The sequence below is a fragment of the Macaca mulatta genome, chromosome 19, assembly GCF_049350105.2.
Source record: "Macaca mulatta isolate MMU2019108-1 chromosome 19, T2T-MMU8v2.0, whole genome shotgun sequence".
NCBI classification, from domain to species: domain Eukaryota; kingdom Metazoa; phylum Chordata; class Mammalia; order Primates; family Cercopithecidae; genus Macaca; species Macaca mulatta.
Window position 1 is genome coordinate 66,860,408 of NC_133424.1, and position 16,800 is coordinate 66,877,207.

The following is a 16,800-nucleotide window of genomic DNA, read 5'->3' on the forward strand; positions in this document are numbered from 1 at the left end:
AAATCTCATGTCCTTCTCACATTTCAAAACCAATCATGCCTTCCCAACAGTTCCCCCAAGTCTTAGCTCATTTCAGCATGAACCAAGTCCAAAGTCTCCTCTGAGACAAGGCAAGTCTCTTCCCCATATGAGCCTCTGAAATTATAAACATGTTAGCTACTTCCAAGATACAATAGAAGTACAGACACTGGGCAAATGTTCCCATTCCAAATGGGAGAAATTGTTCAAGGCAAAGGGGCCACAGGCCATGCGGCGATGGGTTTGTAGGTGCAGCAAACCACCATGGCATATGTTTAGCTGTGTCACGAACCTGCATGTCCTGGCCATGTACCCTGGAACTTAAAATAAAACAAAATATCATTGATTATAAAAAGATATGATGATGGCCTAGGGAATCCCAGGGATACCATCTCCGAACCCCACAACCCAGAACCCCAGTGTCACTGGGTTGCTGGGACAGCACTGGCACTGCCTGCCTCAAAACTTTTTGTGAAATGAGACATTAAATGTCTTTATTATTTTAAGAAAAGGGGAGAATGACAATGATTGTAACAAATACTTTCAAGCTTTCTTGACATGTACAAATTGTACATATTTGGTGGTTGGAATATGACGTTTTGATGTATGTGAAATAATTACCACAATCGAACTAACAGAAAAGCATCTTTCCCCTTACAGGGTTATCATTTTTGTCTTCATTTTTTTTAACGTGGTGACAACATGTAAGACATACCCTCCTAGCAAATTTCATGTATGCAATACAGTCTTTTTACACTCTAGTCAGGCGGGTTTTGAGCGTGGGAAATGAGGACACATTGGCCAAAGGCTACAAAGTTTGGTTATGCAGGATGAAAATGTTCCAGAGATCTAATGTACAGTATGGTGATGATAGCTCACAGAGCTTCTGACGGAAGAGGCTATTTTGTGTGCAGATTTTGCCTTCCTCCAAGATGGCAAAACTGCAGAAGAAATTGTCCAGTGGGCAGAAGAAACTGGAGGTTTATTGGGATGTGTTGACTTCCCTCCACCAACTGAAGATAAGAGATGACCAGAATTCAAGGTGCTGCCTAATTCATGTTAGTATTGAGGAAGGAGCTCATTCCTCTTAACAATGAGGATTGATCAGAATTTAAACTGTCATGGCTACGTAAAGAAAAAGTAAAGCATAAGTATACCCTAATAAAATTTTTGTGTATAAGAAGGGGAATTATTCAGAAAGTGAAAGTGATACAAATATGAGATAGTCAAAGATAAATTTGAGGCACCTCGAGTTTATTTTAAAAATAAAATGCAATTGGGAGGCCAAGGGGAGTGGATCACCTGAGGTCAGGAGTTCGAGACCAGCCTGCCCAACATGGCGAAACCCTATCTCTACTAAAAATACAAAAACAACAAAACAAAACAAAACAAATGCCGGGTGTGGTGGTGGGCATCTGTAATCCCAGCTATTAGGGAGGCTGAGGCAGGAGAATCGCTTGAACCTGGGAGGCAGAGGTTGCAGTGAGCTGAGATCTCACCATTGCACTCCAACCTGGGCAATGAGAGTGAAACTTCATCTTAAAAACAAAACAGAACGAAACAAAACAAAATAAAATAAAATAAAATAAAATGCATAAAACACCAAAAACTTAAAAATGTTATATAGGTTAGAAGAGTTATTTCCTTCATTTTAATGACGTTAAAAGTAGGTAAAAACGAAAAGAAATTCGTGAATTTACAAGAAAGGTATTAAGTAAATGGAAGCACATTACAATATAGAAAAGGTAAAGTAACTGTGGCTGGAAACAGAGAGAGGCATGCTTGCAGAAATTATAAAAAAAAGGATGGAAATATACACATACTTAAAAAATAATCAGCCAGGGTACAGTCACATGAAGACAGATCAAGAACGCCCAATATTTTTAAAAATTGGAATTTTTGAAAAAGAGAATGCAAAGGAGTAGATACGGTCTAGTTTGTTTGTCCAGGATCCATACTTAAAAAATTTAGGTGTGGCTTATTTCTGACCTTCTGAATTTACTCTTTTTTTTTTTTTTTTGAGACTGAGTCTGGCTCTGTTGCCCAGGCTGGAGTGCAGTGGCCAGATCTCAGCTCACTGCAAGCTCCGCCTCCCGGGTTTACGCCATTCTCCTGCCTCAGCCTCCGGAGTAGCTGGGACCACAGGCGCCCGCCACCTCGCCCGGCTAGTTTTTTGTATTTTTTAGTAGAGACGGGGTTTCACCGTGTTAGCCAGGATGGTCTCGATCTCCTGACCTTGTGATCCGCCCATCTCAGCCTCCCAAAGTGCTGGGATTACAGGCTTGAGCCACCGCGCCCGGCTTGAATTTACTCTTTTATGTGTTTTTCCAGAGGAATCCATAAGCCTGTCAGCAGATTAGGCTACAAAATCTCTTTAAATATACCTCAAGCGAATAGAATCTTCTAAATCATAATGAATGGGACATGAAACACACCACTGGCTCTTGCCTGTAAGAATCTTGTTTCTTTACCTAATTAATCAACTATTTGTATTTATTGTTTGGGTAACACTTTTGGAAAATTTGCTTGATATACCTAAAATCTACAGATGATGTGGGTCCTTCTGGAAATAATTCATGAAGGGAAATTGTTTAAAGATATACTAATTAACACGTAATGCGTCACATGCATTCAACATTTAGTTGAGTTTGTTTTAGTGAAGAGTTGTGAATTTAGGCATTGAATCCAGTAATCAAACTATGCCCCACGTCAAAATCCCAAATTAACTGCTGTAATTATTTATAGTTCTCAACACAGCTTTAAAAAGCACAGAATCACATTCTTTAACATAAAATCAAAAATTTCCAATTTCACGGAACGTTTGGAAATTTACATACATTTAACCCTCACCTTCAAGGAGCCAAACTTTTTTTTTTTTTTTTGAGACGGAGTCTCGCTCTGCCGCCCAGGCTGGAGTGCAGTGGCCGGATCTCAGCTCACTGCAAGCTCCGCCTCCCGGGTTCACGCCATTCTCCTGCCTCAGCCTCCCGAGTAGCTGGGATTACAGGCGCCCGCCACCTCGCCCGGCTAGTTTTTTGTATTTTTTAGTAGAGATGGGGTTTCACCGTGTCAGCCAGGATGGTCTCGATCTCCTGACCTTGTGATCCGCCCGTCTCAGCCTCCCAAAGTGCTGGGATTACAGGCTTGAGCCACCGCGCCCGGCCTAGGGAGCCAAACTTTTAAAGTTATCAGTGTTCAAATTTTCCCTCTTCAAAGGCCGTGGCCCCTCTGCTGTTAACTGTGCTGTGTCTTGTTCCCACAGTCCAGTGTACGCTTACTTCTTAGAACTTTAATTTGTACTGTGTAAAAATTGCACTGGATTAAAAGAGTTTACTTTGCAAAGTCGTTGGCCTCCTTCCAATGTGTAAACACTGCTGAGCTGTCTTCCTGGGAAGAAACCCATAAACACCGTAAAGTACATTTAGCAACGTTAAATTAACAAGTTCTTCTCATTTTTAACCAATTCATGCTTCATATTTTCAAGCGGGTATTTGTCCCGTGTGTTTGCTCGGAGGGTAACTGTCTGCTACTGAGGTCTTGAACTTTGCAAATCTCACTTCCAAGTCAATCAATTATAACACATTTTATGAAACATAGCGCAATGTTTAATAAATGGCGTCACTGATTTGTAAAAATTATTTCTCATAGGTGATACATTTGCTTACAGGTACAGATATTTATATCACAGCATTTATTCAATATATTTTTCTATTGTAGAATATACTTAAGTAAATGTTAACATCAGGTTCATCCTCTGTCATCTGTAATCAGGTATTTTCTGAGAAGTGGAAAAAACACCAGAATCTGACAACTGTTGCTGGCAGTTTTGAGGTCATCGCTCTGGAAAAAATGTGTTCTTGTCAGTTTATTTTTACCTTGACAGTCCCCATGTGTGTAGTCCCACCCTGGGGTGTGTACTCAGGGAAACTCACTCGTAAAACCCAGGACACACAGGCAAGAATGCTCCGGCCAACATTGCTCCAAAAAACAAAATGCCTGGTGAAAACATACATCGCCCAAAGGGACAAATACATTGAGGAATATGCAAGCGATTTACTGCAGTCTGTCTGTTGGTGAATAAACAAGAGCTATGCAGAGCATTAGGAGCATAGCGGTATCATTTTACAATAAAAAACACAAAACAAACTATCCTTTTGTTCTATATTTAAAATGTAAAAATGTACATACATACACACACACAAATATTACCAGATGACAGCTGTGATATGGAAGACACATATTTACAAAAATGACACAGAAAAGATCCAAAATTGTGTGTGTGTTGTTTTCATACGTTGGGAAGTTCTGGGCCAGATGAGAGACAAAGCATGAGTTGATACTATTTTTGTGAATATGCTGTTTTTTTTTCAGTGTGGATTTCACAGGGCTTTTTCTCTTGTTAATCTTACTAATTTTTTAATAATATGAATTGGCTTTTGGGGAGAACCTTCAGCATTATATACACATATGTTTGTGTTATTTACAGTTTGTATATGTATGTAAATATACACACACACACACAGAGTAGAGTTTTCTGGAAGAGAAAGATAGAGATCTGTGTCTTGAACTGTGAGTCAAGGAAGGATTTCAGAGAAAACATCAAGAACGAGGATTTTCATGCTCGCTTCTGTGTTAATAATGCAAAATCAATTTTTCTTGTTAACTTCTTGAAGCATAGGAGAAAAATTGAAGAACCTGAACATCGTTCTCAATTTGCAAGTAATTAATTTGCAACTTTGAAAATAGCAGGATAAACATTTCAGTTTTACTGTACAACCGTTTTACATTGACCATGCGTCTATTTTAATTTGGCAGGAGAACGTTGCATCACAGAAACCGAATCATGCATAGTTCTCGAAAAAGGCAATAAGATATTAAGATATCATTTTACAATTTTTCACATAGAAAGATTAAACTTGAAATTCAGACGTTATCGATTGGTCGGTGCTGAGGTTCATGGCAGGCCTTTGTTAGGGGCTCTTGAACCAAAAATACCATCTGCAAGTTTCCTGTGTCACCCGCTATGTTTAGGGTGAGAGCTGGTCATCTTCCTGTGTGGTGGTCACCCTCTAAACTCTGCATACTGAAACCGGAACCATGGTTACCACATCCTGTTCATTTTCCAATTTAGCTCAACCCCTGTGTCCTGCCCAAGAGAAGCGGTACCATGGCCCCCAAACTCATCACCCTCCTGTGTCTGGGTAAGTCCTGGAAGGGAAAAGCGGACAGGGTTGGGATGGAAAATGCTCTCTTGAAGACCTGGCCTCTCCACAACCTGGGGCTGCGGGTGGGAAGCAGGCTCATCCACCCTCTGATCTCTCTCTCTCTTTTTTTTTTTTTTTGCCCAGGATTCTGTCTGAACCAGAAGATCTGCACACATGTGGGTGAGTCCTATCTCAGTCCTAGGATGCTGTGTTGGCCAAACACAAATGATTCTCCAGGCAGGGAGGGAGGACACGAAGTCAGGATGATGCAGATGACACGGGGGGTGGGGGCTTTGCATTGAGCACTGGGATCACAGGAAGGGGGTCCTCTGGAGACCCCAATTTCCATTTTGTTCTAGAAACCCTCCAAGGGCAGCCCCTCGGGCTCATCCAGTCTTCTGAAGGAGCCTGTGATGCTCAGAATCCGGCGTGTCTAGGGGTGGGTAGGAGTACTCTCTGTCGGGAGGCGGGGGACCCATGCCGGGCACTTGTGTTGGCAATTGTTAAATGAGTTGATATGTTTTTCGTATTGCTTGAATCTGGTAAATTTCCTCCTTCTCCTCCATGCACAGATTTCTTGTTGTAGACAAGAACTAGGAGCAACTTGGCTCAATACTGTATCATCATGCTTAGGAGAATGTTGTTCTGGGGAAACCTTCCATGTCCACTCTGGGGTGGGCTGTGTCCCTGGCTCACTACCAGGTATCCCAGGGCATCAGGGGACCCCATGTTACGCGGCAAACCAGAACAAAGTGAAGAAGGAAAAGCCCGCAAGGACAGTGGGAGACAGGGGGCTCCACGTTTCCCTCTCTAGGTTGTGCCTCCTCCTCTTCCAGGTGCTCAGGACGAATTCTCCCTGTCAGCCTGGCCGAGCCCTCGGGTTCCCCTAGGAGGACGTGTGACTCTCTCCTGTCATTCCCGTCTTCAGTTTGTCATGTTCACAATATTCCAAACAACAGGGAGCCAAATCCGTAAGTCGTACACTGGCCTTTCCAACCACGTCACCATCAACCCTGTGACCCCGGGACACACAGGGACCTACAGATGTGCTGGAATTTACAAGCACACCTCAAAACAGTCAGCTGGGAGCAAATCCCTGAAGATCATCATCACAGGTAGGAGAAGTCCAGCCCACCCCACATCCACCTGGTGTCCAGATGGCCCTTCCCAGAGTCCACACCCAGTGAAGCCAGAGAGTTATTGTGGGATTGCTGGTCATGCACTAACTGTGGACACAGAAGCCGTCCTGAGAATTTAAAGAGAGGGCATTTCCTGTGAGGAATCAGGTACCCAGGTGGAGGAGGAGGAGGGAGGAAGCCGAGGCCGAGCAGCGGGAGAATCTGCCTAGGGAGTAGCAGACGCAGGGTGCTGGTATCAACTCCAGCAGGATGGGTCCAGGGAGGAGCCATGTTGCCTGACCCCAGCACCAGTGTTTCCCTCAGGGAAGTCATTACCTTGCCTTGAAGGAGCCAGAGGCTTGGGGAAGTGACACTTCCCTTGGGAGATGAGTCCAGTGACTCAGTGGGACGTGGATTGGGAAACGCACCCATTCCTCTCGTCCTCCTTCCCGGTCTCCTGACACTCATCCCTTCTCTCTCATGGATGTGCAGTGTCTCACGGGGAGTTAGAGACTCATCCCGTGGAGTCGCCCCTGCTCATCCTGTAAAGCAGGGAAGGGAGGGTGTGGAGTTGTTCAGATTTTACATATGTATGTAAATATACACAAAGAGAGAGAGAGTAGAGTTTTCCGGAAGAGAAAGATAGAGATCTGTGTCTTGAACCATGAGTCAAGGAAGGATTTCAGAGAAGACATCAAGAATGAGGATTGGCACGGTCTGTTCTGTGTTAATAATGCAACATCATTTTTTTGTTGTTGTTAACTTCTTGAAGCATGGGAGAAAAATTGAAGAACTTGAAAATAGTTCTCCATTTGCAAGTCATTAATTTGCAACTTTGAAAATAACAGAGCAAACGTTTCAGTTTTACTGTATAACCACTTTACAACATTGACAATGCGTGTATTTTAATTTGGCGGTCCCACATTCGAGGAGCTCAGAAGCAACAGAGCAGAGATTGGGTCTTTCCACCAAGAAAGCAGGGAAAGCAAGTCGGTGTGAGGTAGGGAGATCCAGGCTCCTGGAGGATCTGAATGGAGACTGGAATGGTGAAGGGCTGCCCAGCAAAGGAGTTTACCATGTCCTTCTGCCCAAATAGGGAAAAGGAGTCACTGCCACCCTCCCCAATAAGTAGTCATGTATAACCTCTTGGATTTTGGGGCAAAACCAGTTGTTTCCTTCAGTGTGAGCCTGTGAGGTTCCTTCTGATCCTCCAGAGATTCTTGTATTTTTCAATATGCAGAATTGAAAAATAGCCTCACAACCTCACAGTCCCATGCCAGGAAACCTAAGTCCAGCACTGTGTTTTCTGAAGGTTCTCAAAGCACAGAGTAATTCCCATTTTCCAGGAGAACCACACATCTCCTATGGCTTCAAGCCGGACAATGGGGATCTGCGCAGAGAGAACATGCACGCACAATGCAAGCACACCAACAGGAAGGATGCCAACGGGCTTTGGGGGTGAAGAGGGAGAGCTTCACCCTGAGGTCTCAGGCGAGGGGTGAGAAAGGAGACTCATGTGAACTCCTCCATCTTTGCTCTCAGGCTTGTTCACCAAACCCTCCATCTCAGCGCACCCAAGCTCCCTGGTGCACACAGGAGCCAGGGTGAGCCTGCGCTGTCGCTCACCACTGGCCTTCGATGAATTTGTCTTATACAAAGAGGAGCACACGCAGCACTCTCAGCAGCTTGACGAGGGGATGGAGGCTGGGAGCCACTACGTCCAGGCTGTCTTTTCCATGGGTCCTATAACGCCTGCCCATGCAGGAACCTACAGATGCTGTGGTTCTTTCAATCACTCCCCCTATGAGTGGTCGGCTCCCAGTGACCCCCTGGATATTGTGATCACAGGTGAGTGTGGCTGGACCGTCCGTGGTCCGTTGGGGCCCTGGGAGCTTCATGTAATGCGGTTGTTAATCAAACCTCAGTAGAGGAAGAGAAAAAAAGGAACAGAGGGACTGTGAGGAAGGGCTCAGCAAAGGGGTTTAATATGTTTTACCGCCTAAAGAGGGAGGAGGGGTCACTTCCACGCTCCCCAACAAGTCGTCACGTCTAACTCCTTGGGCTTGGGAGTACAGCCAGTCGCTCCCTGCAGGAGCCTGTGAGGTTCCTTCTGATCCTCCTGAGATTCTTATATTTTTCAACACACAATTGAAAAATAGTGAGACTCATAACCCCATAGCCCCGTGTCGGGGAACCCAAGACCAGCACTGTGTTTTCTGAAAGTTCTCAAAGCACAGAGTAATTTCCATTTTCCAGGAGAAACCTACATCTCATATGGCTTCTAGGGGCGGCAAGCCACAGGGACACAGTCACAGCGACTACATCTGGCCTCACCTCCCCCTGGGTTTGTCCTGACCTCTTTCTTCATACAGGAGGTGGCGGAGGGTGTGGAGCTGTCCCGTCTACCACCCTACACCCTGACAGCCCCATCATGCTCAGCTTCTTTTTTCCTGTGTGTATTTTTCACTGTTTCATTTTATCCAGAATACCTAATACCCCTGTGTCCCCAGCGGGACGCCCCTCAGGTGTGGCTCTGTCATCTAGTGGGCACCAGAGCGTGCAGCTGGCATGGACTCCTCACCTGTGATGCAAAAGGTGCAGGGGGTCACTGGGGGCTGACCACACATAGGGAGAGTGGAGAATCAATGGAGAACCAATGAAATGTAGGGGAAGTAAAAAGACACAGACAGGCTGACTCAGGACCCTACAGAGGAACATGAGATTGACAGAGGCAACAGCTGACATTCGGAATCTGCTGCCAAGATAAGAACAACGAGGCTGGGCGTGGTGGCTCACGCCTATAATCCCAGCACTTTGGGAGGCTGAGGTGGGTGGATCACAAGGTCAGGAGTTCGAGACCAGCCTGACCAACATGGTGAAACCCCGTCTCTACTAAAAATACAAAAATTAACTGGGTGTGGTGGTGCACGCCTATAATCCCAGCCGCTCAGGAGGCTGAGGCAGGAGAATCACTTGAACCCAGGATGCTGAGGTTGCAGTGAGCTGAGATCACGCCACTGCACTCCAGCCTGGGATACAAGAGTGAAACTCTGTCTCAGGAAAAAAAAAAAAAAAAAAAAGAGGGAGAGAGATTACTTTGTTCACGCACTCAGGAGTGTGTTCTAAAATCCACCTCTTTTTCTCCTAGGAAAATACAAAAAGCCTTCTCTCTCCACCCAGGTGGACCCCATGATGAGGTTGGGACAGAAGCTGAACTTCTTCTGCAGCTCTGAAATCTCATTTGACCGGTACCACTTGTTCAGAGACGGGGTTGCTCATGGACAGTGGCTCAGTGGAGGGCAGAGGCACAGTGGAGCATCCCAGGCCCACTTTTCTGTGGGCCCCGCAACGCCAGTCCCCGGCGGGACCTATAGATGCTATGGTTCTTTCAATGACTCTCCCTATGAGTGGTCAGCCCCCAGTGACCCCCTGCACCTTTGCATCACAGGTGAGGAGTCCATGCCGGCTGCACGCTCTGGTGCCCACTAGATCACAGAACCACACCTGAGGGGCGTCCTGCTGGGGACATGGGGGTATTAGGTATATTGGATAAAATGAGACAGTGAAAAATACAGGAAAAAAGAAGGAAAAAATACAGGAAAAAAAAAAACGGATAAAAAATACAGGAAAAAAAAAAACAGAAAAATACAGAAAAAAACGCAGGAAAAAAGAAACTGAGCATGACGGGGCTGTCAGGGTGTAGGGTGGAAGACTGGGAAGCTCCACACCCTCCACCACCTCCTGTGTGAAGAAAGAGGTCGGGACAAACACAGGGGGAGGCGACGCCAGATGTGGTTCATGGAGATGAGAGGTTGCCTCAGCCTCTCACCCTTTTCCATTTCTCCAAAGCCCCTCCTGACCTCTCACCTCAGGGAGATTTCCCTGCCGGGGAACGTGGATATTTATCATCCTGATGGGAGACAATGTCTGTTGACACCACCAAGCATCTCCTTATCACCTTCCCATCTCAGGGAAGGAATTGCCCCCCAGAGATTCCAAGGAAGAGACCCCAGGACCCCCATTAGTCTTTAGGTGGATGACAGAGTAGGGGGTGTGTAGGGACCAACCCTCCAAAGAAAATGGTTCTACTGCTCGAGAGGCCGAGGCAGGAGAATGGCTTGAACCCGGGAGGCGGAGGGTGCAGTGAGACAAGATGGCACCACTGCACTCCAGCCTGGGCGACACAGCGAGAGTCTGTCTCAAAAAGAAAAGAAAAAGAAAAAGAAAATGATCCTACTTTAATGGGGCAATCAATGACTCTTGCTCACCCCTTCTCTGCCTTTTTTTTTTTTTTTTCCTAGAAAACACTAAGAGTACTCCTCTGTCATTCGTGGAATCCACCCCTGAATCTGGTAAGCAAATGACTCTGCTAGTGTCTGAGTCCCTGCAGAGACAGAAGGCACCTGTGTGAATGAAAGCTGTGCCACCTCCCAGCTCCAGGACCCTGGGCTAGGCAGCCCCTCCCAGGTCCCCAGATTCCCCATCCACATCTGAAACTGTGGTCAGTGCGGGGATCTGTAAGGCTTTTCAGCCTCAGCTCCATGACCCCGGGCTAGGCAGCCCCTCCCAGGTCCCCAGATTCCCCATCCACATCTGACACTGTGGTCAGTGCGGGGATCTGTAAGGCCTTTCAGCTTCAGATGCTTTGGGGCTGAGGCCTCGTCCACAGGGGAGGAAGAGGTCAGAGCGGCCTGACGCCTGCTGAAAAGCAATGCTTCTCATTCCGCCAGGGAGGTCTGTGAACATGAAAATGCTGGAAGACGGGAAGGATTTAAAAGACCATATTAAATATTTATTGTCTATCTTTTTGTTGTTGTTGTTGTTGTTTGAGATGGAGTCTCGCTTTGTCGCCCAGGCTGGAATGCGGTGGCTCAGTCTCAGCTCACTGCAACCTCTGCCTCCCGGGTTCAAGCAATTCTCCTGCCTCAACCTCCCGAGTAGCTGGGATTACAGGTGCCTGCCACCACACCCGGCTACTTTCTGTATTTTTGGTAGAGTCAGGGTTTTGCCATGTTGCCCAGGCTGGTCTCGAACTCCTGACCTCAAGTGATCCGTCTGCCTCGGCCTCCCAAGGTGCTAGGATTACAGGCATGAGCCACTGCACCCAGCCTTATTGTCCATCTTCTAATGTCCTACGATCTGAATATTCAACAGATCCTGTGTTCAGGTTATCATACTCCAGTGATGTGTGGCAGGGAGGAGAAAAATTATAATGAATAGACGTGTGAACTGATTTATTCAGATTCATTAATTTTGTATTTGTTAAGATAGAGTCGTGTGACAGAAAGCTTAAGTGGATCCTTTAGAGTGGTGGAAGGGAAGACTCTTTGTCACTCAAGGAAGTGACATTTAAGGTGTGATCCTGATGACAAGGACAGCCAGTGTTGGAAGGATTGATGGAAGGACATTCCCAGCAGGTAGGACAGTGGTGCCATAAACTCAACATGGCAGGGCTGGGCGTGGTGGCTCACACCTGTAATCCCAGCACTTTGGGAGGCTGAGGCGGGCAGATCACAAGGTCAAGAGATTGAGACCATCCTGGTCAACATGGTAAAACCCCGTCTCTACTGAAAATACAAAAATTAGCTGGGCGTGGTGGCGTCTGCCTGTAGTCCCAGCGACTCCGGAGGCTGAGGCAGGAGAATCGCTTGAACCCGGAAGGCGGAGCTTGCAGTGAGCCAAGATCATGCCACTGCACTCCAGCCTGGGTGACAGAACGAGACTCCATCTAAAAAAAAAAAAAAAATCAACATGGCAACGGCTTGTGTGTGTTCACAGCACCAGTGAGGCTGACACGCTGGGGGACGGGGGGTGGAGCTGAAAGAGGTGGACAGGTGCCAACTTATGTGAAGGTTTCTCGTTTTTAAAATGTTTAATGTTTGTGGGTACATAGTAGCTGCGTATATTTATCAGGTGCATGAGATGTTTTGATACAGGCATGAAATGTGAAATACACATATCATAGAGGATAAGGCATCCATTCCCTCAAGCATTTCTCCTTTAAGTTACAAACAATTTAATTATGCCTTTTTTTTTTTTTTTTTTTTTTTTTAAAGACAGAATCTTGCTCTGTCACCCAGGCTGGAGTGCGGTGGCGCGATCTCGGCTCACTGCAACCTCTGCCTCCTGGGTTCAAGCGATTCTCCTGCCTCAGCCTCCTCAGTAGTTGGGATTAACAGGCGTGCACCACCATGCCTGGCTAAGTTTTTGTATTTTAGTAGAGACAGGATTTCAACATGTTGTCCAGGCTGGTCTCAAACTCCTAAGCTCAGGTGATCTGCCCGCCTTGGCTTCCCAAAGTGTTAGGAATACAGGTGTGAGCCACCATGCCTGGCTCCAATTACGCTTTTTATTTTAAAATGCACAGTAAAATTCTTATTGACTAGAGTCAGCCTGTTGTGTGCTACCATGTGAGGGTTTCTAAGCAACAGTAAAGACTTTGGATTTTATTCCAACAAAGAGGCGAAGACAAAGGTTTTTTTTGTTTTTTTTTTTCCGGAGTCTCACTCTGTCTGCAGGCTGGAGTGCACTGGTGCCATCTCAGCTCACTGCAACCTCTGCCTCCTGGGTTCAAGTGATTCTCTTTCCTCAGGCTCCTGAGTAGCTGGGATTACAGGCACCTACAACCACGTCCAGCTAATTTTTGTATTTTTAGTAGAGACAGGGTTTCACCATGTTGACCAGGATGGTTTTGATCTCTTGACCTCGTGATCCACCCACCTTGGCTTCCCAAAGTGCTGGGATTACAGGTGTGAGCCTCTGTGCCCAGCTCTTTTTTTTTTTTTTTTTTTTTTTGAGACGGAATCTTGCTTTGTTGCCCAGGCTGGAGTGCAATGGTGTGATCTCAGCTCACCGCAGTCTCTGCCTCCTGGGTTCAAGTGATTCTCCTGCCTCAGTCTCCTGAGTAGCTGGGACTACAGGCACCTGCCACCATGCCCAGCTAATTTTTGTATTTTTAGTAGAGACAGGGTTTCGCCATGTTGACCAGGCTGGTCTCAAACTCCTGACTTCAGGTGATCCACCCGCCGCGGCCTCCCAACATGCTGGGATTACAGGCATGAGCCATAGCACCTGGCCAAAGCATCCAAGTTCTTGGATAGAATATTGGGCCAATGATGCCTCTCTCTTTATGGAAAAAAAAAAAAAAAGTAGGAAAGAGAAGAAAGAAAAGCTTCCCAAGTTGAATGTCTAGAAATAACAGAGCCATCAATTGAGCCCAAGAGTGTGGCTGGCTACAGTCCTTTCTCTTTCAAGGACTATATCATGGAGGAGAGAATGAGGATGAGACATGTCCACACATGTGGAAGTTCTCCCACCCCTCAGCCTGGGTCCTGGTACGGAGGATGTGCTCCTATGTGACATACCCTGTGCCCATTCCCCTTTTTCTCTCCTGAATCCTCCACCTGCCGGCTCTTACTCATTACTCAGAAAAGCACCAACATTCTTTGGAGCAAGTTCAATTCTCAGAAACCGGCATGAGAGTCATCCTCTGGCCACCTCTATCTCCATTCTCAGAAAGTGCATTTGTCCTGGGCTGAGGAGGGATGGGGGAAACAGGGTTCAGCTATGGTACATGCAGAGGGTTTCCTTTGTCATGCAAAAGCAAATTGTCTTGTCTCATGAGGAAGTTGGAGGGGAGGAACACTGGAGCCTGGTAGTCCTGGGTTCAGACCTCCAGGTCTCTCTTTTTTTTTTTTTTTTTTTTTTTTTAGATGGAGTCTTGCTCTGTCACCCAGCCTGGAGTGCAGTGGTGCAATCTTGGCTCACTGCAACCTCCGCCTCCTGGGTTCAAGCGATTCTCCTGCCTCAGCCTTCTGAGTAGCTGGGATCACAGGCGCGCACCACCATGCCTGGCTAATTTTTGTATTTTTAGTAGAGACGGGGTTTTGCCATGTTGGTCAGGCTGGTGTCGAACTCCTGACCTCAGGTGATCCACCCTTCTCGGCCCTCCCAAAGTGCTGGGATTACAGGTGTGAACCACCATGCCCGGCCTCCACATCTCTCTTACCGGCCCTTTGATTTGGACACGTGTCTTCACTTCTCTTGGAATTTTTTGTAAGTGATGGAAAATGGAGAAAGTAACTGTTTGGGTGTAGGGATCTTGGAAGAGCTTCAGATAAAGCATGTCGTGCGTTCAGTATGTATTGGCACAAAACAGTCAATGAGAGGGTTTATCATTTGCTTCTTAACAGACATACATCTTCCTCAAGGACAGTCCAGCAACAACCTGAATATCCTCATTGGACTCTCAGTAGCCATCATCTCCATTGGCGTGTGCCTCTCTGCTTTTATCGGTTTCAGGTGTTACATAAAATATTGTAAGTCTCAGGGAGGGGAGGACCATATCATGTGAGCCTCGTGGGGATAGGACCGGAGCACAGAGAGGGCTCTTCACCTCCTGTGGGTTGATCTGTGTTTCCATTGAGGTTCTTGAGGGAGAAACCCTTCTGCTTCCCTTCACTGACCAATCACCGCAACCCCTCCCCTACCTCCACCTCACCTCTAGGGAGGCCACTGACCTGCAGGAGATGGTCCATGAGAGAGGCAGAAGGATGGGGGCCATCGATGGGAGTGGTCCTGGGGCAGTCAAGATTGCCCCGGGGTTGCTGATGGGTAGTTCTCTGAATTTAGTGGGGGAGGCTGCATCACGCTGCAGCCTCAGGCACGCCCTCATCTTGTTTTGGCCTTGGTATTGCCACCTCTGATGTGAAGGTCTGGAAGACTTCCTTTTTCTTTTTTTCTTTTTTTTTTTTTTTTTTGAGACGGAGTCTCGCTGTGTCTCCCAGGCTGGAGTGCAGTGGCGTGATCTCGGCTCACTGCAAGCTCCGCCTCCCGGGTTCACGCCATTCTCCCGCCTCAGCCTCCCAAGTAGCTGAGACTACAGGCGCCGGCCACCACGCCCGGCTAGTTTTTTGTATTTTTAGTAGAGACGGGGTTTCACCATGTTAGCCAGGATAGTCTCGATCTCCTGACCTCGTGATCCACCCGCCTCGGCCTCCCAAAGTGCTGGGATTACAGGCTTGAGCCACCGCGCCCGGCCAAGACTTCCTTTTTCACCCCACAGACACCACCATGGCAAACACAGAGCCCATGGAAGGCCACCGGATGGATGAAGGGGTGAGTTATTCCAGTCCAAACCATCGTCACAGCTTCATCCCCTCACATTCCCAGTGCCCTGCCTTCAGTTACTAAATGTGCTCCTCTTTTCACCTTCATCCTCTCAGGGCCCTGCAGCGGAAGAGACGCAGGAGGTGATGTATGCCCAGTTAAACCACCAGGCCCTCTCCCAGACAGGACTCACTCCTGCCTCCCCGTGTCCCAAGTACCTCTCGGAGGATCCCAGTATCTACGTCACCGTCCACCAAGCCCAGGCTGAGGCCAGAGCTGCCTCCGGTCTTTGCCACAGAGGTCATTAATACGCAAGGACCTGGATCTATTCCCAGGAGGATTGTTCTCCACGGACATTCATCCTCCCTCTGGTACCATCTTGACACCTCCAAGCTGGCAACAGCAGTGTCTGAATGCTTGCGGGATTATCTTAAATTCCAGCACAGCTGAGCAGACAACTAGCCATTCTACGATCCTATTTTGAACTTCCAGCCATTTAAGGTGTTTTGACTACACCCACACACTCATCCTGGATATCTCATTAATATCATCTGACTTATTCTGAAATTCTACAGACCTGCTTCTGGAAAACCGACGTATACGCTCAGCCAGTTTAATCTCTAAATTCCTCAATAAGGTTTTTGTTTTTCTTTTTTTAAAATTTTTAAAAAGGTTCTGGGGTCCGTGTGCAGGAGGTGCAGGTTTGTTTCATAGGTAAACGTGTGCCATGGTGGTTTGCTGCATCTATCAATCCCTCACCTAGCTATTAAGCCCAGCAGGCATTCTCTTTTCCCTAATGCTCTCCGTACCCCCTGCCCTCCTCTGACAGGCCCCAGTGAGTGTGTTCCCCTCCCTGTGTCCATGTGTTCTCATTGTTCAGCTCCCACTTATAAGCGAAAACACGCGGTGTCTGGTTTTCTGTTCCTGCATTAGTTTGCTGCGGATAATGTCTTCCAGCTTCATCCATGCCTCTGCAAATGATATGATCTCATTCCTTTTAATGACTACGTAGTATTCTATGGTGTATATGTACCACCTTTTCTTTTTTTTTTTTTTTTTTTTTTTTGAGACGGAGTCTCGCTCTGTCGCCCAGGCTGGAGTGCAGTGGCGAGATCTCGGCTCACTGCAAGCTCCGCCTCCCGGGTTCACGCCATTCTCCTGCCTCAGCCTCCCGAGTAGCTGGGACTACAGGCGCCCACAACCGCGCCCGGCTAATTTTTTGTATTTTTAGTAGAGACGGGGTTTCACCGTGGTCTCGATCTCCTGACCTTGTGATCCGCCCGCCTCGGCCTCCCAAAGCGCTGGGATTACAGGCGTGAGCCACCGCGCCCGGCCTCACCTTTTCTTTATCC

At 47.1% G+C, this 16,800-nt stretch overlaps 1 protein-coding gene across 1 annotated transcript; it reads left to right on the forward strand.

The window, feature by feature from the left end:
- The first annotated feature begins 5,179 nt into the window (after nucleotides 1-5,179).
- KIR3DL0 (killer immunoglobulin-like receptor KIR3DL0) lies at nucleotides 5,180-15,760 on the forward strand. The gene is given in 9 exon segments (NM_001047119.2): nucleotides 5,180-5,219; nucleotides 5,367-5,402; nucleotides 6,059-6,337; nucleotides 7,883-8,188; nucleotides 9,489-9,788; nucleotides 10,642-10,692; nucleotides 14,533-14,658; nucleotides 15,405-15,457; nucleotides 15,565-15,760. Coding segments are annotated over 9 exon segments (1,377 nt in total). The 5' UTR covers nucleotides 5,180-5,185; the 3' UTR covers nucleotides 15,757-15,760.
- Nucleotides 15,761-16,800: the final 1,040 nt, after the last annotated feature.